The sequence below is a fragment of the Elephas maximus genome, chromosome 7 (genome assembly GCF_024166365.1).
Source record: "Elephas maximus indicus isolate mEleMax1 chromosome 7, mEleMax1 primary haplotype, whole genome shotgun sequence".
NCBI classification, from domain to species: Eukaryota; Metazoa; Chordata; class Mammalia; order Proboscidea; family Elephantidae; genus Elephas; species Elephas maximus.
In genome coordinates, this window is record NC_064825.1 from 73,967,117 (window position 1) to 73,990,536 (window position 23,420).

The 23,420-nt window shown below is 39.0% G+C and overlaps 2 protein-coding genes across 8 annotated transcripts in view; one reads left to right on the plus strand and one right to left on the minus strand.

Moving 5' to 3' along the window:
- UEVLD (UEV and lactate/malate dehyrogenase domains) overlaps window positions 1-19,245 on the minus strand; it is a 39,648-nt gene extending 20,403 nt beyond the window's left edge. For 3 of the 6 annotated variants that reach the window (XM_049890621.1, XM_049890620.1, XM_049890623.1), the window contains exons 1-6: window positions 19,118-19,244; window positions 16,660-16,744; window positions 14,101-14,166; window positions 10,223-10,386; window positions 5,410-5,545; window positions 3,906-4,024 (exon numbers count right to left, since the gene is read on the minus strand). In XM_049890621.1, the coding sequence (XP_049746578.1) occupies window positions 3,906-4,024; window positions 5,410-5,545; window positions 10,223-10,386; window positions 14,101-14,166; window positions 16,660-16,744; window positions 19,118-19,159 (612 nt within the window). In that variant the 5' untranslated portion in view covers window positions 19,160-19,244. Of the gene's footprint in view, window positions 1-3,905; window positions 4,025-5,409; window positions 5,546-10,222; window positions 10,387-14,100; window positions 14,167-14,970; window positions 15,087-16,659; window positions 16,745-19,117 lie in introns of those variants that run through there. The other 3 variants (XM_049890624.1, XM_049890625.1, XM_049890622.1) reach the window with 2 other exon arrangements.
- Window positions 19,246-19,323: 78 nt separating this feature from the next.
- Window positions 19,324-23,420, plus strand: part of MISFA (mitochondrial sheath formation associated) — a 47,983-nt gene continuing 43,886 nt past the window's right edge. The window contains exon 1 of one of the 2 annotated variants that reach the window (XR_007518216.1): window positions 19,324-19,411. The gene's annotated coding sequence lies outside the window, so the exon portion shown is untranslated. The remainder of the gene's footprint in view (window positions 19,412-23,420) is intronic. The other variant, XR_007518217.1, reaches the window with a different exon arrangement.

The window sequence follows — 23,420 nt, forward strand, 5'->3', positions numbered from 1 at the left end:
CCTGGGGGCCATGTCCTCTGGGGTCCCTCCAGTTTCAGTCAGACAATTAAGTCTGGTCTTTTTACAAGAATTAGAGATTTGCATCCCACTTTTCTCCTGCTCCATCAGGGATTCTCTATTGTGTTCCCTGTCAGGGCGGTCATTGGTGGTAGCCAGGTACCATCTAGTTCTTCCAGTCTCAGGTTGATGGAGTCTCTGGTTTATGTAGCCCTTTCTGTCTCTTGAGGTCATATTTTCCTTGCGTCTTTGGTGTTCTTTGTTATCCTTTGCTCCAGGTGGGTTGAGACCAATTGATGCATGTTAGAATAGTGGTGATATTTTAAAAATGCAATAAAAATTCATCTATTGATTTGGTGGGGAAATAATAATAAAAATAAGTAAAAATAAAGGCTAATAGTCATACATCTAAAATCAAATATGATCACAACGAGGCACTCTATGCAGAGATCTCACATAAGAGTATTCCACATGCCTCTGCATGGTCCCTGAATGGCATGGTGGGCTGACTATAAATAATAGCATGGAAAATCCTAAGTCAGTTTGCCTTGTGGAAGGTCTTTGCTCTCTGAAGTTATAGGGGACCTAAGGATCTCTCCTATAGGGTGTGGGAGCAAAAGTATCCAGGGATCCACCAGACTATCAGGCAGAAAGTATAGTGGTTAAAAAACAACAACAACAACAAAAAAAAAAACCAGCTATTTGGAATTGACTCATGGCAATGGGCTCATACCACTTATTAGCTACGTAACTTTGGGCAAGTCACTGAACTGGGTCTTACTTCATGTGCTCGGGAGGCTTATTATGTGACACAGAGCCAGCATACAGTTGCCTCTCTAAATCACAGCTATCAATTTTATTATTGCCAATATATCAGAAAAACCAGATATTCTTAAAATGGGTCTCTGCAAATAAAAATTAACTAGTAGTTAATAAGGCCCAGTATGAAGCAGTTTTCCTTTTTAATTAAAATTTCTAATTTAATTTTTAAAATAGGTAACATATTCATATGGTTCAAAATTCAAATGTTCAAAAAGAAAAAAAAAGAGAATATAAAGTAAAAGGTCTCTCTTCCTTTCACTACAGCCTAACAACTGTGATTACATCTCTTATTTTTTAACTCTTCTGAGCTGGCTTACAGGGGCAAGAGAAGTCACCTGGGATTCTTTCATCCAAAACCTAAATATAAATGTTCAGTTCAGGAAGTGTTACTATTCTCAGTAAGTACTACTCCGGAAATGAAGCATTCTACAGAAAAATCTCTTCCAAAGCAATCAGTAATACAAATACTTTTGTACTTAAAAATATTCCATCGATTCATAATACTTATCACAAAGGGAAAATTTCCTAAATATACAAAATGCTCCTATGAACTATTAAGAATCTAATAGAAAAAAAATTGAGCAAAGGTTGTGAAGAAATAGCTCACAGGAAACGAACACAAATGGTTCAAGGGAAATGCAAAGAAAACTATGAGATACCGTTTTCATCTATCAGGCATGCAAGCACCCAGAAGTTTAATAACGGTAGTATGGGAAAACAAGAATTCTCATATACAGTGCATGTAAGGGTAAACTGGTAGAACTGATATGGAAGATAATCTGACAAATTTTATCAAAATTTTTAAATGCAGCATTTCCTTTAATCCACCATTTTTATTTACAGGACAGGAACCAACATACAAGTCGAAGCCCTGGTGCCGAAGTGGTTAAGAGGTTAGGCTGCTAAACAAAAGGTCAGCAGTTCAAATCCACCAGCTGCTCCTTGGAAACCCTATGGTGCAGTTCTACTCTGTCCTATATGGTCGCTATGAGTCAGAACACACAACCTACAAGTTTACTAGCACTTGTGTAAAATGACACAATATGTATAAGATACTCATTCAGGTATATCATATCAAAAGCCTACAAACAACCTAACGTAAACGTCCACCAACAATGATGATGATGACAATAATAAGGCAGTATAACAGCAGTTTAGAGCAGAGCTTCTCAAGCATTAATATGCATTTGGATTACCAGGGATCTTGTTAAAATCTTCAGTTTGCTTCAGTGGGTCTGAGGTATGGCCAAGGATTCTGCATTTCTAACAAGTTCTCAGGTGATGCCAGTGCTGCTGATCTGAAAACCACACTCTGAGTAGCAAGGGTCTAGAATACAGGCTCTGTAAACAGGTTCCCTGGGTTCAAATCCTGACTCCACCATTTATTAACACTGTGATTTTGGGTAAGCTGGGTAACCTCTCTGTGCCTTGGTTTGTTCATTTGTAAAATGGCAATAGTGATAGTACCTAAGCAATTGCGTTGCTGTGAAAATTACATGAGTCAGTGTTTAGGCTACTGCCTGACACACAGTAAGTACTCTGTAAAGGTTAGTTACCACTATTATGACTACTATTATTGTTGTAGTATTTGAATTTTGTCAAAATATTAATGTTTAAAATTATGTTAAAATGTTAATGTTTAAAAAAGAAAAGGGGAAAAAATTTTCCACCTAGACAGTTCACAAACAAAGAAATACTGATACTTAAAGAAGCATGACTTTAAGGTGCCTCCCTATATTTATCAAAAATAAATAAAATTAATAAAACTCAGCATTGTTAAACCAAAAAACCAAAGCTGTTGCCATTGAGTCGATTCCGGCTCATAGTGGCCCTACGGGACAGAGTAGAACCATCCCATAGGGTTTCCAAGGAGCTCCTGGTGGATTCAAACTGCTGACCTTTTGGTTAGCAGCCAAACTCTTAACCACTATCCCACCATGGTTTCCCAGCATTGCTAGGGATGTCAAAAAGTAGGTCCATGAGCACATTATTACTAGCAGCATAAATTAGTTCTGCCTTTCTGAAGAGCAAGCTAGCAATATGTCATCAGTACGAAAAAGACCATTCATGCCCTCTGATTCACTAGTACTATTTCTGAGATACACACACCCAAAAGAAAACAACTCAGGGAAAATAAGCAACTTGTAAAGTGATGTTTACCGAAGTAGTTTAATTAGCAACAAAAGAACTGAAAACAATTCAAATTCTAAGTAAAAGGGAATAGTGTATTCTGAAGGAGAGCGGAGGAAATGAAACTATAATACGGCAAAAGTTAGCATATGTTGTTCTGAGCAGTCAGTTTTTAAAATTTTCTAGCTCCCTGGATGTAATTTATTTGCCAAAGAAGAACCTGCCCCCAAGATACATGCAAGTATTAAATGGAAAGGGAAGAATTTAGATGGCAAAACAATCAAAGTTTAACAGAAAAGAAAAACTAATGCCAGCCACCAAATAAATATATAGAGGGACAGCTACCCTATTTTGAGCTACATCCCTTACATGACACGAGGCATCCTGTTGCCATGATACTGGGCCCTGGAGAGAGACAGGCAGGTCTTTGAACCTATCTGGAAAGGGATTTAAGGCTTTCTGTAAACAATTTATATACAGAAGATCTAGTAAAAAGGACTGACCAAGAAAATAAATTAATCGCAAACTAGTGTAAAATATCAACTTAGCAACTATGATCCTAAAAAAGTCAATCCTTCAAAAAAATGCTTATTTCAGAAGGAGCTAAAATTTAATAAACACTTGACTAAATAAGAGTTTAATTAAAGCAGCATGACTCAAAAAACACAGGAAAAAATTTGTGACTAAGTCAGACAAATGTCAATTTGAGATATCCCTTGGAAGAGAGTGATGAGCCCATTTAAATTACTTTTTCAAAGCCTTATTCCATGACTAACTACTAATTAAGAGACAACATCACTGACAAGAGCTTTTTGTCAACTTATTAAACATATTTTAAGCAAAATGAGGTTTTCCTACATGACAAAATGAAGCCATTATTTCTTGAATGTCAAACACAAACTGCGTCAAAGTACAGCACTATGACAGACGTATTTACAGCAATCATGATTACATACCTTTGCTAAAATTGCTAATGTGCATGCAATGCCCAACTCTCCACCTCCAACCACGGTAATTTTATTAACTGTTTTAGTCTCATGATTTGCCCAGCTCCTTGAATTTATGTCTGAGACACCTAGAAAGAAAAGTAGATTATCACAAGAATTTTAAAGTAGTATCAAAAACTATTTTAGCATCTCCAAAAAAATACACCAGCCTTCGATAACTCAAACAGAAAATGCAGCCTTTATCCACAATCAAGTCAACCAGTTGCCATCAAGTCGACTCTGACTCATTCCTATGTGTGTCAGCCCAGAACTGTGCTCCACAGCGTTTTCAATGGCTGGTATTTCAGAAGCAGATCACCAGGCCTTTCTTCTGAGGCATCTCTGGGTAAAGTTGAACCTCCAAACTTTTGGTTAACTGTTTGAACCACCCAGGGACTCCAGTCCATAATAAAAACTTATTGCCACTGAGTCCATTCCAACTCATGGTGAGCTTACAGGACAGGGCAGAAATGCCCCATTTTCCAAGGCTGTAAATCTTTACACAAGCAGGCTACCACATCATTCTCCCTCGGAGCAGCCAAGTGCTTAGCCACTGCACCACCAGGGCTCTGTCCAGTCCATAATAGGCACTCAAAAAATATTTGTTGAAGAAATGGATGCATGAATGCAAGAAAAAGAGAATCTAAGTTCTGAAGTTAAATATTTCACTAAACAGAGGCTAGCCTTTTAAAAAATAACTTTCCAAATATCTTAAAAATATTATTAATAAGACTTTAAAAGATGTTAAGGTATGGTATTTAAAAATAAAAAATAGGATTTCTGTAATTCTAAAAAAAATTCTGATTTTTATGCTCTGGTCTACAATGCAAAAAAAAAGTGTAACATCTTACTAAAATTTCCAAGCATGTGTATTTGGCTTTATCCTCAATCAGAAACATCAAGAATCATAGATCTTCTGGTCCAATATACTGAATGAGTCAACAGGGCCACATAAACATGATGAAAAAGGCTTGTGATCAATAGATGTCAAGTGAGGAGTCCCTGGGTAGCAGAAACCGTTAAGCGCCGGGCTACTAACTGAAAGGCTGGCAGTTCAAACCCACCCAGAGGTGTCTCAGACTACCAGTCCACTTTTGAAAGATCACAGCCATGAAAAACCCTATGGAGAGCACTTATACTCTGAAACACATGAAGTTGCCATGAGTTGGGCTCTACAGCAACTAGGTTGTTTTTTAACTTAGAACAAAACAAGAATTATTTTACCTATCCATATAAAAGTACATTTTTTACATTTTAGGAAACCATAGTTATTGGAACTGATGGTAACGCTGACCCATGATAGATGTACGGGAATTTTTGATCTTATACACACACATACACATACATACATAACACTCACACACATATTTACTTACGGAAATGAAGTAGAAAGCAAGCAGCAGAAAGTAAAAAATGTTAGTGAGAAATATAAAATGATAACTCTCAAGGCAATTTAACTGACAAAAATACAAACCTTCAGTGATTTTTGCAATATAGGCTAGCAAGTCTACCTGCCGTGCCTCATCAGACGATGACAGAGCATACAGGGGAAGTTCTTCTTGAAACTTGGCAATCATTTCTTTAATTAATCCAACAATGACAGATTTAGGCTACAGAATATACACAAAGGAAAAAGTTACACAAACATTTTGCTGAAGAATAAACCCAAAACCCAAACCCACTGCCATCAAGTCAATTCTGACTCATCTCGACCCTGCAGGCCAGAGTAGAACTGCCCCTTAGGGTTTCCAAAGCTGTAAATCTTCCTGGAAGCAGACTGCCACACCTTTCTCTCACAGAGCAGCTGGTGTGTTTGGACTGGAACCCACCTTTCACTTAGCAGCCAAGCACTTTAAAATTGCGCCACCAGAGCTCCTTTGCTAAAGAAGCCAACCCGCTGTCGTCTAGTCAATTCCGACTTACGGTGACCCCACAGGGTTTCCAAGGCTGTAAATCTTTATGGAAGCAGGCTGCCACATCTTTCTCCCATGGAGCCTCTGGAGCCTCTGGTGATTCTGAACCACTGACCTTTTGGTTAGCAATCACTTTAACCACCGCATCACAGTACCTTGTTAATCGATAGTCAGCCAAAAAGAAGAATGCCATCAGGCTGTCATTTTTTGAAAACGACTACAAAATTATTTAATACTTGTAACTGCTGTAATTTTTTTCAACTAAAAGGAATAAATAATAAATTCATATCTCCCAAAAGTGAAAAAAGCATAAATGTTTAATAGCAGAAAATCTAGGTTTGGGATCAGTCTGTTTTAATATGTTGAAATGATTTCAGACTTAAGAGAAAAGTTACAAAAATAGTACGAAGAATTACCATTTACTGGTCAAAACAGAAAATTAACGTTGATAAAATATTATCTAATGTGATACAAGGAGTCTGTGGGTGGTGCCAATGGTTAACGTACTCGCTGACGGAAAGGCTGGCAGTTGAAGTCCACCCAGAGGCAACACACAAGAAGGGCCTGGTGATCTATCTCTGGAAGGTCGCCCACTGAAACTGCTATGGAGCAAAGTTCTACTCTGAAAACACACGGGGTCGCCATGAGGGCAACTGGGTTTTTTGTTTGTTTTGTTTTAATCAGATATTGTTTCTTTTAATTTAACTGGATGAGTAACCTTACTGAAGTTCGCTTAACCTCTCTGACCTTCAGTGTCATCACAATACAACATGAATAATAAATCCCAAATAGCTGTATGAGAAACAAATGCATTAATGCACGCAAACTAGAAGCTGGGAGGGCAAAACAGATGTTTGTTATTACTGTTACGAATAATTAGTAGTATGCTCATTTTAAAAAGTGCTTAATTCCTCAGAGTACGGTTTCACTATTTATAAACTAAGAGGATAAGACCACTAGGATCGAAAAAACTCAAATATCTTCATGGACCAGGCAGGTAACATAAGTAACTGTGTAGAAATGTTTACTGTGGCAAATTGAAATGGGCATGCCTATTCAAATTCTTAACAGATTCAAATTCCTGTTAAGGATAAAACAAAGCAAAACAAAATCACTATGTTCTTCAAACAAAATTTTGTAGGCCCAATGCAGCAATTTCAATGTCTTGGGGAAACAGTCTGCAATCTCTGGCATAGATGACCTCTCAATTCCTTCCTGTTCCAAAATTCTATATAATTATACTCCATGATTATAATTTCAACTGCATGTGGAACTTATTTAAACAATGTAGTGTCTTCTTAAAACTAGTTTACCTTATAATATAGAGGCTCAGAATAGTAAAATCAATACTGTCTGAACTGAAATCAAACACAACCTCAACTAGATTATAGGACTATCTCTGATTATTCATTAAACAAATAAAAACAAACTATAAAAAGAGATGCCAGAGAAAATAAACATTCAGAGGAAACATCCTGTGTCTGGGCACAGATTTCAAACCATTCTTGGAAGGGTGGGGGGGGGAGGGAGGGGGATGGATGAAGGAGATAAGCAGACAAGCCACAAAAGAAGAAACATACATGGTTAAATATATGAAAAGGATTTCAATTTCTGAAATAATGGAAGAATTGAAAATTAAAGATACCATTTTGTCTTTCCAACAGGCCAATTTTTATCACATCTACTCATCACATTTAGTCTGTGCGTGGCACACATGGCTAGGTGCTCAACTACTAGCCAGCAGATGGGTGATTAGAATCTACTCAGAGGCATCCTGGAAGGTCTGCTTCTGAAAGGTCACAGACTTGAAAATCCTACCGAGCAGTTCTGCTCTGCACACACATGGTCAGCGTGAGCTGGAACCGGCTTGGTAACCAACAACAATTATCACATTTAACTTACAATCTTATTTAAATATACAAGTTCATAAAGTAAAAGGTCAATGATTCCCCACCTCAACTCTACTGTTGACAATTTGCTGTGCATTCTTTCTTTTACTACTTTTTTCCTTTTTAAAGGTTTTATATATGAAAAATATAAAAACCATAAAAAACAAAGCAAAATACATTCATAAGTGTACTTTTTTCCATTTTGTTATTTTTGAGAATATATACAGCAAAACATTTTCTACATGTACCATTTGGTAACACTGATTATGTTCTTGAGTTGTGCAATCACTCTCACCCTCCTTTTCTGAGTTATTCCTCCTCCGTTAACATAAATTCACTGCCCCCTAAGATTCCTATCTTTCAAGTTGCTTGTCAATTTTATCCCAATAGATAGTTCTTAAAAGAGCATAAAGCTCAAGGCAGATATTTTTTACCAGTTAAGCTAAACTATTTTTTGGTATTAAAAAGATTCGGGGCTATTTTTGGTTCAAAGTTTAAAGATAATCTCAAGGAAATAGTTTCAGGGGTTCAGCTAACTTTCACGGCTTCAGGAAGTCTGGAGTCCATGACAATTTGAAATTTCATTCTGCATTTTCCCCCTTTTGATCAGGATTCTTCTATAGCATCTTTGATCAAAATGTTCAGTAACGTTCAAATTCTCAATTGCAAGCTTTTTTAACAAGAGGACTTCAAAGGTACAGATAATTTCTTAAGGTCAGAAGTGGGTATGGGGGTGTTGGTTCTATAATAAATGTTTATGGCATTTACATTGTATATAACTTTGGAATGTATATTTCACAATTTAGGAAAAATGGGGAAAGATACAGTGTACCACCAAGTAAGGATATAATTTGACTAGCAGCATGAGTCAATCTGAAACCTTCTCTGTAAAAGTGTATGTGCATCGCCAGCTTAGACAGCTAAGGGAGGAGGGCTGCTGCACACACTGCACGTTGGCAGGCAGCTCCTGAGCGCCCAAGTGAGGAGGAATCCGACGTTGTACAAGCCAACATCAACCTGGAAGTAGATCTTTAAGGGCTAGCAAGTAAACTTACATTTCACAATTTAGGGTGGTTTTTACTCCTAATCTGGTGAAAATGTCACTTATAAATTCTGAAAGTGTGCCCTCCCCCCACCCCCACCCCCCCAAAAATCTAAAACAAATCAAGACACTTCAGGAAGCTGGGCAGAAATACATTTTAAAAATCATAAAAGTTAAAAAATGGGATTAAAATTATTTTAGTATATTGTCTAATAAAGACTAAAAAAATTTTTTTCTAAATGCCAGGTCTGGCTATTTACCAGGTAATAGTATGGAAATAAATCATAAGCACCAAATCCTTTGATTCAGTCTGTATTGAAATTATAGTTGAATCCATAAGCTATAAATTTTCAATTCCCAACTGAATATAAGTTCCGTGAGTCAGAAATTTTTATCTTTTTTGTTCACTGCTGCATCACAATGCCTAGCACACAGAAAGCACTGAATATTTGTCGAATAAAATGCAGGAATGATAAGGAGAAATTCTGAGTGAAGAAGTTGCTGACCTAAGTCCTTTTGAGAATGCAGAGCATGGAGTTGGAGATTATTCTTTAGCATAAAGTTAAGGAGAAAAAAAAATTATAAATCTTGTCATCGTAAAGTGAGTAGCTTGTTTGCAAGATGCCTTCCTGTGAGATCCACCTTATCTAAGATGGCTTGTTACTTTAACCTTGAGTCTATGATGTCTGTTTTACATGTCTGCACTGTTTACTCATTATATGTTTCTTGCAAGAAGCTGAATTTACTCATCGGTCTTATTATTCATTGACCACACTTTCACTGACCTTGTTATAATTAGCCCAGACAGCACTATATAAATAGTGTTTATTCCCTTGTAGTTTAGAATCTGTTTTCCTCCTTGCACATGTTTATGCAAGTAAAAAATAAATGGCATGATACTTCAATAAGTTTGATTTAAAAAAAAATGATTATAACAATCATTTTCAAATGAAAGCCAAAGTATTATTTTTTTCCTGCAGCAGAATATATATTTTTCTAAGTTTGTGGGGAATATAATACAAAAATGTTTAAATGAAAATTTACCTTAAATGTTGTTGCTGTGTGCCACTGAGTCGATTCTGACTCATAGTGATCCTACAGGACAGAGTAGAACTGCCCCAGAGGGTTTCCAAGGAACGACTGGTGGATTCGAACTGTGACCTTTTGGTTAGCAGCCTGATCTCGTAACCACTTCGCCACCAGGGCTCCTATCTAACTAACTAGTCTATTATTACCTAAACCTTAACCTCAAGGTACTATAGTACTATCATTCTTTCCATAAGATATGATCCCCTAACTTTGTTATGAATTTCAAATTATTTTTGAAGATCATATAGTCAATACCAGTGAAATAAAATGCAGTATTTTACTTATTTGTATTATCAAATCAAAGATAAACATGCAGAAAAATGAAAACATTTAAAGAACCCATACTGATCTTACATGGCTCCAGTTTTGGAGATAGGGCAAGTATATCCTGCCTTGAGCATCCACATGTTTTCCAACAGAGATTCCCATATTTGCAGTTGGCTTCAAGAAGCAAATGGGTGGAGCAAAAGGGTGAGAATCCAAAATCCATAAACGAATTGGTATGTTATATGTATTGCCTATTTAAGATAAAATAAACACAGATTCAAACAATAATGAAGCATGTACATCATATTTATGGAATAACTACGTATCATTTGAAGAAACATATGTAGTCTAGTCAAGCTTGCATATAAAGTATTTATGTAAACCAAGGACTATTTCCCCATTTTGTCCACATTCACACTGGAGTTATGTTCTGGTTAAGATAATACCAGCGTAATATTTGAGGAAATTTAATTAAGACAATGACCAGCCCATCCAATTCAAGTCAATAAATATTTATAGGGCATACTCTGCCAAAAGTTTGGGATATAGCATCTTCTCTATGTAATCTTCTTTGCCCCACCCAAGCAGAGCTATCGAATTTTCCTGGGAAGGTAGTAGGTACCTCCATTTTCGAATTTATTCTGCATTTAAATTATTTGCTTATAGGTCTGTTTCTCCTTCTATACCGTAAACTTCTAAAAATGATTATGTCTTATTCATTTCCATATCCCCAGCTAGTACTGGCTGTTCAGTAAAGTTTCTTATATGAATAAGAATGAATAAATCAATGAATGAACAAACAAAAGAAAACGAATGAATAAACAAAGATAAGTTTGATGCTTGCTCTCAAGGAGCTCAATAATTGCAGATACTATCACACACAAATTATGGATAACATTGGGAAGAATGGGAATTTCGGAGTAATTGTGCTCATGAGGAACCTATACACAGACCAAGAGGCAGTTAGTTGTTTGAACAAAACAAAGGGATATTGAGTGGTTCAAAATCAGGAAAGGTGTGCAACAGGGTTGTACCCTTTCACAATACTTATTCAATTTGTACGCTAAACAAATAATCTCAGAAGCTGGACTATACAAAGAAGAATGTGGCATCAGGATTAGAGGAAAACTCATTAACAACTTACGATATACAGCTGACACAGCCTTGCTTGCTGAAAGTAAAGAGGACTTGAAGCACTTACTGATAAAGATCAAAGACCACAGCCTTCAGTACTGACTACATCTCAACATAAGGGAAACCAAAATCCTCACAACTCGACCAATAAGTTACACCATGATAAACAGGAAATATTGAAGTTATCAAGGATTTAATTTTGCTTGGATCCACACTCAATGCCCATGGAAGTAGCAGTGAAATCAAACAACATATTACATTGGGCAAATCAGCTGCAAAAGACCTCTTCAATGTTTTAAGAATCAAAAATGTTACCTTGAGGACTTTAAAAAAAAAAAAAAAAAACCCATAGCCGTCAAGTAGATTTTGACTCATAGCGACCCTAAAGGTATCCCTGATCCAAGCCATGGTATTTTCAATCACTTCCTATGCATGTGAAAGCTGGACAACAAATGAGGAAGACCGAAGAACTGATGCATTTGAATTATGACATTGGTGAAGAATATTGAATATATCAAGGATTGCCAAAAGAACGAACAAATCTGTCTTGGAAGAAGTATAGCCAGAATGCTCCGTAGAAGCGAGGACAGCCAGACTTCCTCTCACATACTTTGGACATGTTATCAAGAGGTACCAGTCCCTGGAGAAGGACATAATGCTTAGTAAAGCAGATGGTCATCTAAAAAGAGGAAGACCCTTATTGAGATGGATTTACACAGTAGCTACAACAATGGACTCAAACATAACAACGAATGTGAGGATGGTACAGGACCGTGCAGTGTTTCATTCTGTTGTACATAGGGTTTGCTATCAGTCGGAACCAACTCAACGGCACCTAACAACAACAACATCACACACAAGCTGGGCTGGTTACATAGAATTTAGAGCTGAAAATAACCTTAACGGTCACCTTGTCCAGTGGTTCTTAAGTTTTAGTGTACATCAGAGTTACTTCAAGAGCCTGAAAAACATGCAGATTGCCGGGACTCACTTCCAGAGATTGAGATTCAGTAGGTGTAGGATGGAGCCAAACATCTGTATTTTAAACAATCTCACACATACCCTCTGTCCCCGACCCAGCCGCTCCACACACTGAAAGAAATTATCACCTTTTGGAAACAGTCCACTATCTTCATTTTGGAGTCCCTGGGTGGTGCGAACAGCTAAGCACTTGACTACTAGCTGAAAGGCTGGCAGTATGAACCTACCCAGAGATGCCCTGAAAGGGCAGGCCTGGCGATCTGCTTCTGAAAGGTCACAGCCATGAAAACCCTATGGAGCAGTTCTACTCTGTCAGCTAATGCCCTGCCTCCTACCCTACCCATTTAGCTTTCAGGCATGATGGTCTAGGAATTACCATAAAGAAGCACCTACTTTGAAAAAGATTCCAAGAAATGCAGCTTCCTGGTATCTTTTAGGCCATGTATGCCTATCATATAGGGCTGACCCCTTCGTGAGAGAGAGTAAACTCTGCTGTTCTCTCCCTGTTTGGATTCCAGACCCTCCTCAGCCCCCTTTCAGTACACTCTCTTCTTTCAAATACACAATAAATTCATTTAATCCTAAGCACTTCAGGAATAATTGAATAAAGTAATTCAGTCAACAAATACTTATCAATCATTTCTAGAAGCACAGCACTATGTATTGACTTTGGATATATCTCTCCTGGGATTACTTGCATTTTAAAAGAGAAGTGAATTTTTAATGAAGGAATTTCAGACACTGCTCAGGGAAATATATTGGAAACAAATCACACAGTATAAGTAATTTCCTATGATACCCACCTGAAAGGTTAGTCCTTACTGAACACAGGAGGAAGTAGGTCTGGACAAATAGGAAGAGTTAAGTATAGGGGAAATCAGTGGTGTTTTTTTGGCGGGGGGGGCGGTGCAAACACTTAGCTATTTTAACCTGTCGGGTCACCCTAAAATGTATCGCTTTCTTTGAGGCTTAATGACACCTGTGTTTTAAAATTTCCGATTGGAGCCTAAAGTTCCAGTCCCTAACATTAACTGGCTGTGTTGTCATTGTTAGCTGCTTTCAAGTCGACCCCGTCTCATGGCAACCCCATTCACAATGGAAGGAAATGCTGACCAGTTCTGCGCCATCCCCACGATGGGTGAGTTGGTCTGTTGTGATCCACACGGTTTTCACTGGTTGATTTTTGGAAGTAGATTGCCAGGCCTTTCTCCCTAGTCCATCTTAGTGTGGAAGCTCTGTGAAACCTATTCAGCATCATAGCAACATGCAAGCATCCACTGACAGACAGGCAGTGGCTATGCATGAAGTGCACTGGGTGGGAATCAAACCCAGGTCTCCTGCTCACAAGGTGAGAATTCTACCACTGAACCACCACTGACCCTATAACTAGCTGTGTAGCCTCGGGTAAATCACTTGACCAGGCTGAGATTCAATTTCGCCTATAAAATGGGGATAATGCTACATCATATGGAGGAGGAAAGAGGAACAAAACATCAATGTAATAGAGAAAAAGGTGGCACCCCTGCAGCTTTCTATGGAAAGTAGAGATAACCTTCCACAACAGCAAGCCTATGTCTGCGTTGGTCTCCTCTGTACCCCAGCACCTAGCACAGTAGCAGACAACAGATGACATTCAATAAATAATTGTTGAACTGAATTCAACTTGTTCACATTAACCTAGACCCTCCTTGACTAGGACAGCACCATGCCATACCCCATAAGTTCTGTATAAATCACGTATATATACGAAAATACTTTGAGAATGTTATAGCATTAAACAAATGTTTAAGATCTCATTATATGAACTGCTGTTTAAAAAAATTTCCACATTTTTCAACTTCCAAACTTACCTTGATACATCACGGGAATAGTGCCAGTAAAATTCAGCAGGTCTTTCTGGGAACTATCTTTAAAAACTAGAGAGGAAAAAAAAAGCCCCAAAATGTGCAATCAGAAGTTGAAAAACTGTATTAAAACACACACACATATACAGTCTCTAAAAACCATCATCCAGGGATCAGTAACTACACTCACAAGGAGAAATTACTAGATGCCGTTTTCTTAAAAGGCGGAGGGGTATAGCTGAAAGAACGCAAGTTCTAGGCCCATCTTCCCACTTAGAGACATGTTACTTTTGCTCCTTTAATCTCTTTGACCTTCACTTTCCTCATCAATAAAATAAAGATAATAAGACTGCTTCACAAAGTTTTCATAAGGATAAATAATGTGAAAACCTTTAATAAGTAGAGTATTATAAAATGTGGGGACGTTATTAGATAATTGTCACATGTAACAAATCAGCTATAATCACTTTCAAAAATCAGATTAAAACCTTCGTAATAATAAAAAAAAGTTAGCTTATCTTTTAAAGCAACTTCTTAGAAAGATAATACCTATTTTCTTTGGTTTCTCTGACCCAATTATTCTTAACCTTTTTTCAACCTTCACTACCTGAAAATTCAACCTTCCCGTCTATAGCTGGGACACACTGGTGGAGAATCAATGCCCTAATCTCAAGACTGAATACAAGTAACATTACCTCTGGTTTCAAACTACCAAAAAAGGAATGTAGTCCTTTTAGTACCTCAGATACTATACTATTTGGGCAGAGGAAGAAAAAATTCTAAATAGATTTGATGACTCACTAGAAAGGGTAAAGACAAAACCAGGTTAAGATAGAAAACTCAAGGCCAAGATTGTACTTAAGTACAAACATTTACCTTAAATTCTATGAGTGAAAGGTAACGACGATGGGTGAAGGGACCACTCCACGATAAAAACTAAAATGGGTGGAGGAGTGGAGATGGAATTGTTACACTCAGGGACACAAAATAATCTAGAAAGGTGGTAGAGAAATGATATGTGTGAATATTCATTGTCCAAATTATTCAAAAAGCTGGAATAGAATTATGATGCATGACTGTCATTTTTTCCAAGAGTAAACTGTACATTGACGATATTAATCCTGTAATTTGAGGGTTTAATGGCAGCTGGGATCACTTTCTCTGGACAGGTGGACATGAGAATAAGAATAAACTAGTACAACAAGGTTTTTAGTACAACAAAGAATCAAATCCACATCATGAAGAAAGACACTGTATAAGATCATCAGTAAAATGGGTACTCAGACGTGGGTACAAACCCCAACTCCTAGCTAGCTGTGTAATCTTGAGCAAGGTATTTAAACTCTCTCAGCTTCCATTTCTTTATCTGAAAAATGAAGACAATAATACTACCTCACAGATTTGGTAGTAAAAAATACGTAAGATAATGTACATACAACATTTGGAAGCATATCTAGCCACAGAAGGATTAAAATCGAATAGTTTCTTCCACATATAAAATTATATATTCCTAAGAAATACTTAACTCAAGATTTCTGATACATAAATCTGAATTAGATAATTTTCTTAACTCAAACTAAATCAAATATAAAACCTGTGTAGAATAAAGAAGTTTTTCAAAATTGTGTGTTTTAACTAAGGAGTTCATGGATCCTGAAATCAATTTCAGTGTCTCAACCAGCATTTGTTTTTAAATGGAATAGAAGAGAAAATGCTAGACTGGATACAGGATTTTATTTATGTGTATATGGGGTTATAATGTAAATTGTATTTACAAGTCTGGGTTGTGGGCAGAAATTTTTGAAAAACAGTAAAGTAAAATCTTTTTAAATTTCTAGATCTTCTATAGTAAATGAACAAGATAACCAAAACTTTGTTATTAAAAATTTAGAACAAACCATATATGTGGTAGGCAGAATAATGCTCCTGCCACCCCAAGAGGCCCACACCCTAATCCTTGAAACCTGTGAATGTTATCTTACTTAGCAAAAGAGAATTTTAGCTGTGATTAATTTAAGGGCACTGAGATGGAGAAATTTTCCTGTATTACCCAGATGGGCTTAATCTAATCACATTAGTCCTTAAAAGGGAGATCTGACTACAGAAGAATGGTCAGCGAGATATAACATTGCTGGCTTTGAAGATGGAGGAAGGAGATCACAAGCCAAGGAATGTGAATGACCTCCAGAAACTGGAAAAGCTAAGAAAACAGACTCTCCCCCAGAGCCTCCAGAAAAGAACAAAGACCTGCCAACACCATGATGCTGGCCCAGTCCGACTTCTAATCTACAGAACTATAAGATAATAAAATTGTGTTGTTTTAAGCCACTCAGTCTGTAGTAATTTGTTATAGTAGCAATAGAAAACTCATACAATACATATTCTATCAACAAACTTAAATTTCATCAGAAACCACAGGTCACAAAGTGTAACTCAAAATCAGTGTATAAGAATGAAAAATCATGATTTTGTAGCTCTCTAGGACCAAACAACTAATTTTTATTTTTTTATAGGACCAAACAACTAATAGTCCAAATAATGCAGCAAACACTAGAAGATTCTTACCATAGGTGTCCACGGAATATCTGAAATGTGGGTAAAATGTATTGACATTCTTTAGTTCTTCCACAGTTAGATCTCTGAATTTGTACTGAAAAGGAAAAAAAATGATCATAAAATTCGAAAAAAACTATGATGAAGGGACTAATTACTGTTAACATTTTAACTGAGCACTTACTGTATGCTAGGCTATGAGCTTTACAAACCTGAACAGTATTTGAAATAATCCTTACGAAGATGACCCTATGAGGTAGGTAGGGTTTACAATTGTTCCACTTTACAGAAGGAAATAAAAGCTAGAGAATCAAAGAAACCTGCTGAGTCACACAGCCAAGTTAAGTGATGAAGCTAGAACCACTACATCCAACTTTCTCCATTTTGAAGAGTGTCATTGGTCGAATTGTGTTCCCCCCCTTCCCCCCAAATGAGTGTACTAACTTGGTTAGGCCATGACTCCCAGTATTCTGTGGTTGTCCTCCATTTTGTGATTGTAATTTCATGTTGAGAGGATTAGGGTGAGATTGTTAACACCACCCTTACTGAGGTCACCACCCTGATCCAATGTAAAGGGAGTTTCCCTGGGGTGGGGCCTGCACCACCTTTTTATCTCTTTAGAAAGGGAAGCAAGCAGACAGTTGGGAACCTCATACCATCAAGAAAGCAGCACCAGGAGCAGACTGTGTCCTTTGGACGTGGGGCCTCTGTGCCTGAGAAGCTCCTCAACCAGGAGAGGATTGAGGACCAGGACCTTCCTCCAGAGCCGAGAGGAAAAGCCTTCCCCTGGGTCCGGATGCCCTGAATTTGGACTTGTAACCTACTAGACTGTGAGAAAATAAATTTCTCTTTGTTAAAGCCATCCACTTGTGGTATTTCTGTTATGGTAGCACTGGATAACCAGGACAAAGAGTAATAATAAAATGAAAATGAACATTCAAGGAGCAACTCACCCACTTATGATCTAGAACAGTGCTGTCCAATATAGTTTTCTGAGATGATGGAAATGATGCATATCTGTGCTGTCCAACATGGTAGCCACCAGCCGCACATGGCTACTGAGCACCTGAAATGTGGCTAACATGTCTGTGAAACTGAATTTTTAATTTTATTTAAATTTTGGTTAATTTAAATTTCAATTTAAATAGCCGCATGTGGCTAGTAATCACCGTATTAGACAGCCCAGACCTAGGACATTTCTAATACCATGACGTCTGTCTAGGTACTCTCTCCCATTTCTCTGTCTCCTCTAAGTTGTATATTCATTCCTTTTTCTCTCCACATTTATACCGCATGTTTATACCCCTAAACAACGTATTATTTATATATTCCTCACACATTGTTTAGTTTTGTTTCTGGGCTTATCAAAGTATAATTTTGTATATAACCTCTAATTTGCTTCCATTCAGTATGTTTTTAAGATGTATCTGTATTGTTGCATGCAGAAGTTCATTTCCACTCCTACATAATACATTGTTTTCCATTATACGAATGTATCACAAATTATTCTTTCGCCTGAAAATGAACATCTGAGTGCCTTCTGACCAGGTAGCTGGTGCTAGTAATGCCCCAGAAATGTAGGTCAGGCTTCTGGGCCAGCTCTCCCAGGAGACAACCTTTTAACATAAGCGGATCTCTCCTGGACATTGAAACCTCTATCTTCATTCCTAAATCTACTCTGGTCTTTTCACTCATTGAAGTTATTTCGCGTCTACTTTGTTGGCACGCAGAGCACTGATGGCTCAGTGAAGAGCTTGGCTGCTAACCAAAAGGTCAGCAGTTCGAATCCACCAGCCCGCTCCCTGTAAACTGTATGCGGCAGTTCTACTGTCCTACAGGGTTGCTGAGTCGGAATCCACTCGACCGCAACGGGTTTTTTTTTTTTTTTTTGGTTTGTTGCCAGGCACAATTCAAAAGAACAGTTTCTGACATCAAGGAGTTCATAGCAGGAGTAAGGTTTGCAAATAAATAATTACTCCACAATGTGATAAGTGATATTTTTTAAAAGTTGGTAGAAGAGAATGATTCAGTCTTCCAGGGAGTGACATCTGAGAAATCCTTAGAAAAAATGAGTGTTTCAAGTCAAGAGAAAAAAAGCAGGCCATTAGAAGACAGATAAAAGCTAAAGGCAAAGCGTGTGCTGGGAGCTGTTTCGAGGCCAGGGAAGCTGGTGGCGTGCGACCGTACCGCACCGGGTGGTGATTGGGGAACTAGAAACACGGAGATGGGGGCGGAGCCAGACCTCGGACCTCTGGATGGAAGGGGCGGCCTCCGAGCCCCGCAGCCTTCCTGGGGCCGCTCCCCACAGCCGGCGTCAGATCAGCCAGCACAGGTCCCCGCCCCCAAGCCCACGGCAGGCCGGGGACCCCGGGTGAGAAGGCAGCCTGGCTGGGGGCGGGGCGCCGATAAGGGGTGCAGGACGCCCCCCAAGCCCAGTGCTCCCAGACCCGGAGCAGCAGGCTGCCCGTACCTTGCTAAGCAGCCGTCTCAGACCCTCGCAGTCGAACTCCATCTCCAGCCAAGTCTCGGAACTAGGTTTCGTGACCCCAAGACCTGCAACCTTCTTCCTGATCCGCCCCAGGACGGCGGCCGCCGAGGACCAAACTTCCTCAATGGCCCAAGGCTCCGCCCTCTCCCAAACTTGGAATTCCTCTCGCGTTCCTTCCCCGAGGTTCTGCCTTGGCTCCACCTGGAGCCGGGCAACGTTTCCAGCGTGAGCCCTGAGCAGGCAAGTTTTCGGAACGCGGTCAGGAACGTGCTAGAGGTAAGGGAGCCAAGACCCAGCTTGCTAGAAGGAAAATTGGGGCATTTATGAAGCGAGAAATGGTGAAGGACCCTGTAGGAGCAGGGAAAGAGGTAAAAGCAACACGCAGTCTTCTTGAAGAGAGTTTCTAGCAGGGTGTGTTAAATTCAGCAGAGTACTGAGAAAGATCAAGACCAAAAATTGTAGCTAGATTTAGGAAGGAGAGGGTAATGAAACTTCAAATTTCAGGGAATTAGAACAGGAAAAAAGTGTTAAGAGGAATCTTGTCAGAGAATTGGGAGATAGGAGAGTGCAGCATGGGTAGGGCAGGGGAGGTAGGTTTTTTTTTTTTTTCCTTCTTTTTTTTTTAAGCGGGGAGCCATAACCATGTTGGTGGTTGAGAGAGGAAAAAGCCAAGTGAAAAGATGTTTGAAAATAAGAGAGAGGCATAGATTGGTGGATAAGGTCATCTGGAGAAGGTAGGAGAAGGCATGAAGGGCACACCAATTTTCCGACTTTGTTTGGTCTCTTCAACTTGAGGTTACTTACCTCCTTAGTATCTCTGGCTTGAGTCACTTGGGCTAAAAAGTTACAAAACCAAAAAAAAAAAAAACAAAAAAAAAAACCCCAAACCCATTGCCGTCAAGTCGATCGACCCTATAGGACATTGTAGAACTGCCCCATCGGGTTTCCAAGGAGTGGCTTGTGGATTGGAACTGCCAGCCTTTTGGTTAGCAGCAGTAAGTCTTAACCACTGCGCCACCAAGGCTCCAGAAGAGTTGCAGGAGCTGAATATTGTAATTGTTAAGTTGGGCTTGTTAGTGCCCGCCAACCAAAGGCCATCAGAAACCCACCTATACTTAAATGTGTTGGTTTATTACTCCTTGCAGTGATAGAGAAGGTACACCATGGGGGAGGGAGATAACCTTTGTGAGGGCTCAGTAAGAGAACCTATTTTAGGACTTGGGCTTTGGGTATTATGGGGAGGGTTCACAGGATTGAGGATTCCCTCTGGATTGGGTGCTGTCAGAAAGGAGGGCCAAATCTATGATTGGGTTTATCTCAAATTTTATCTATAGGGAATGCAGATAAGAGCCAGGACTAAGCTGTGATTAGTGAAGAAGCAGTTGTCACTCTTATTGTTTGGTATTCTGACCTTGTTTTTGTCTCTGCTTAGAGGAAATTTATGAAGTGGCCTCGTTTTATCTCACTATAATGGTGTGAGTGACCTTATCTGATGTTGGTATTCTTTGAGATTGTTTATGTCCAATAAGAGAATAATATGGCCTAATTAACTGTTGGTGCCAAGCCAGCATGTAACAAAACTGAGGCCTATGTCAAGCCAGTTTCTGGATGTCAGGGGCTTCCCCCCCGCCCCCCCCCCCCCCAGGCTTTTACTCTAGGAAAAAGGGGAAGAAGCCACCGGAGGGTTTTGAACAGAGGAGTAACATGATCTGCCTAAGTTTTAAAAGAATAACCCCGACTGCTACATAGGACCGCTGGTGGTGCCGTGGTTAAAGCACTCAGCTGCTATTCGCTATGCGGGAGAAAGATGTGGCAGCCTGCTCCCATCAAGATTACAGCCTTGGAAATTCTGTGGGGCAGCTCTACCCTGTCCTATAGGGTCGCTATGAGTCAGAATCAACTGGACAGCAGTTTTTTTTTTTTTTTTTTTTCCTGTTGCTGTGTTGTGGAGAGATTGTGGTGCAAAGCAAGAGTGGAAGCAGGGAGACAAGTTAGGAGGCAAAAAGATCACCGGGAGAAATTGAAGGATAAAGGACCTGTTAAGTGTGCCTCAGCCAGATCTAACAAACCTTGGTAACAGTAGAACTTCCAGGGGCTGCAAGATCTAACAGATCCTACTAACTTATTGCCGTCGAGTCGATTCTGATTCATAGCAATCCTAAAGGACAGAGTAGAACTGCCCTGTAGGGTTTCCAAGGAGCGGCTGGTCTATTTGAACTGCTGATCTTTTGGTTAGTAGCTGAGCTCTTAACCACTGTGCTACCAGGGCTCCAACAGGTCCTACTAGAAATTCATTAATCAATGAAAAGATATCAGGTTAGTAGGGAGGCTTGAGCAAGGTCCTTCAGTCTTTTATGAAAGACCCAGGAAAAAATACAACTTAAAGGGCTTTCGTACAAACCAACAATTCTGTCCTAGTCTAAATACTCTGAATGAATTACAGGTATGATGAACACTTTATGCCTGTGTGTGTGTATATAGGTATTATTTCCTATGTGGGAGGCACATTGATAAGAGTTTTGTGTGCTTTGTCTCAGTTAATCTTCACAAATCCCTATGACCTAGACTGAATTATTATCTCATGGTCTCCCCAAGCTTGTTTTATTGATGAGGAAGCTGAGGTTTAGTGTTATACTACTTTTTTGCTTGATTCTGAGATCTTGTTAAATAAGAGATGTATTAATGAATTTTTGAGGAGAGAAAAAGACTACAAAATTAAATATGCACACCAGTTTTAACACTGATGCCTATTTCAAGAGTTTAAATGTGAAAAAATGTGTACCTTAAAATAGAAGATATATAGTATATTTGGTGCCATTTTACACATGGGGAAACCAAGACTCAGAAATTGTTGCAGAAGGTGATGTCAAAGACCGTGTTCCTAATCTGTGCATTATATGCCTCATTATATGTGAAATTGTTTTAACAATCTCTAGGAAGTCAGAATTCCGTACCTATTGGTACTGAGTCCCAAGAGGAAGGTTCTTTAGTACAAACAATGGCTTTTTAAATCCTGTACTGCCTCCTGGCCTGACCACCCTCATCTCCTGAAACTGGCACTTTTGGATCCTGTAATCTAACCAGGCTGAAACATTTGTCCTTCCTTTCCTGTTGTTGTCCTGTGACATCGAGTTGATTCCGACTCATAGCGACCCTAAAAGACAGAGTACAACTGCCCCATAGGGTTTCCAAGGAGCAGTGGGTGGATTTGAACTGCCCACCTTTTGGTTAGCAGCCTGAGCTCTTAACCAGTTCGCCACCTGGGCTCCTTGTCCTTCCTAAGTACGTTGTATTCTTCCTGGCCCCTCACCTTAGGTGTACTTGTGTTGTAGGGTAAAATCACCACAAAGTTACAGCAAAGCAAAAAGAAAGGTTTTATTCCACATGTGTTCAAAGAGGCAGAAGTGGGAAAACAGACAAACGTGCTGCCAGAGCCGTGTCTGCCTGAGTCCAAGGAGTACTGCAGAATCGTCAGTATATGTTAACATGAAAACCAGAAAAAGTCGCTAAGGAGTCAATTCCAACTCATGGCGACCTTATAGAACAGAGCAGAACTGCCCCATATGGTTTCCAAGTAGCACCTGGTGAATTTGAACTGCTGACCTTTTGGTTAGCAACTGTGGCTCTTAACCACTACACCATCAGGGTTTCCATATTAACATTACAAATGGGTAAAATCATTGAAAGCTTCACCTTTTTACAGATTGACTAAAAACTGCTAAATCACTGTGATTCTACATTTTGAATTTCCTTCTTAAATAATCATTGGTAGAAGTTTCAGTAAGAACAGTCAGGAGGGTCTTCATTGGCCCAGCAAATCTTACTGCTTAACCACCCACCAAAAAAATCTTACTGCTTACTAAACGCTAATAGAAAAAGAGATAAGAGTCAAAGTATACGGATCTTTTGTGCTGTTTATAATTTATGTGAAAGCTTCCCTAAAAGATGATTTTCCAAGATTGTCCTAGCTATTGTCTTTATGGTAACCCTGGTGGCATAGTGGTTAAGAGCTATGGCTGCTAACCAAAAAGTCAGCAGTTTAAATCTATCAGGTGCTCCTTGGAACCCTATGGGGCAGTTCTACTCTGTCCTATAGGGTCGCTATGAGTTAGAATTGACTCGATGGCAATGTTTTTTTTTTTTTTATTATTGTCTTTACATCTCAGGGCCCAGTTGTTGTGTCCTTGTGAGTCCAACTCCAGTTTATGGTCAAGAACAGGGGATAATGACTCCAATTTTAATCCGAAATCATTTGTCTACGTCCATTTCTACCCCCTTTCCATTC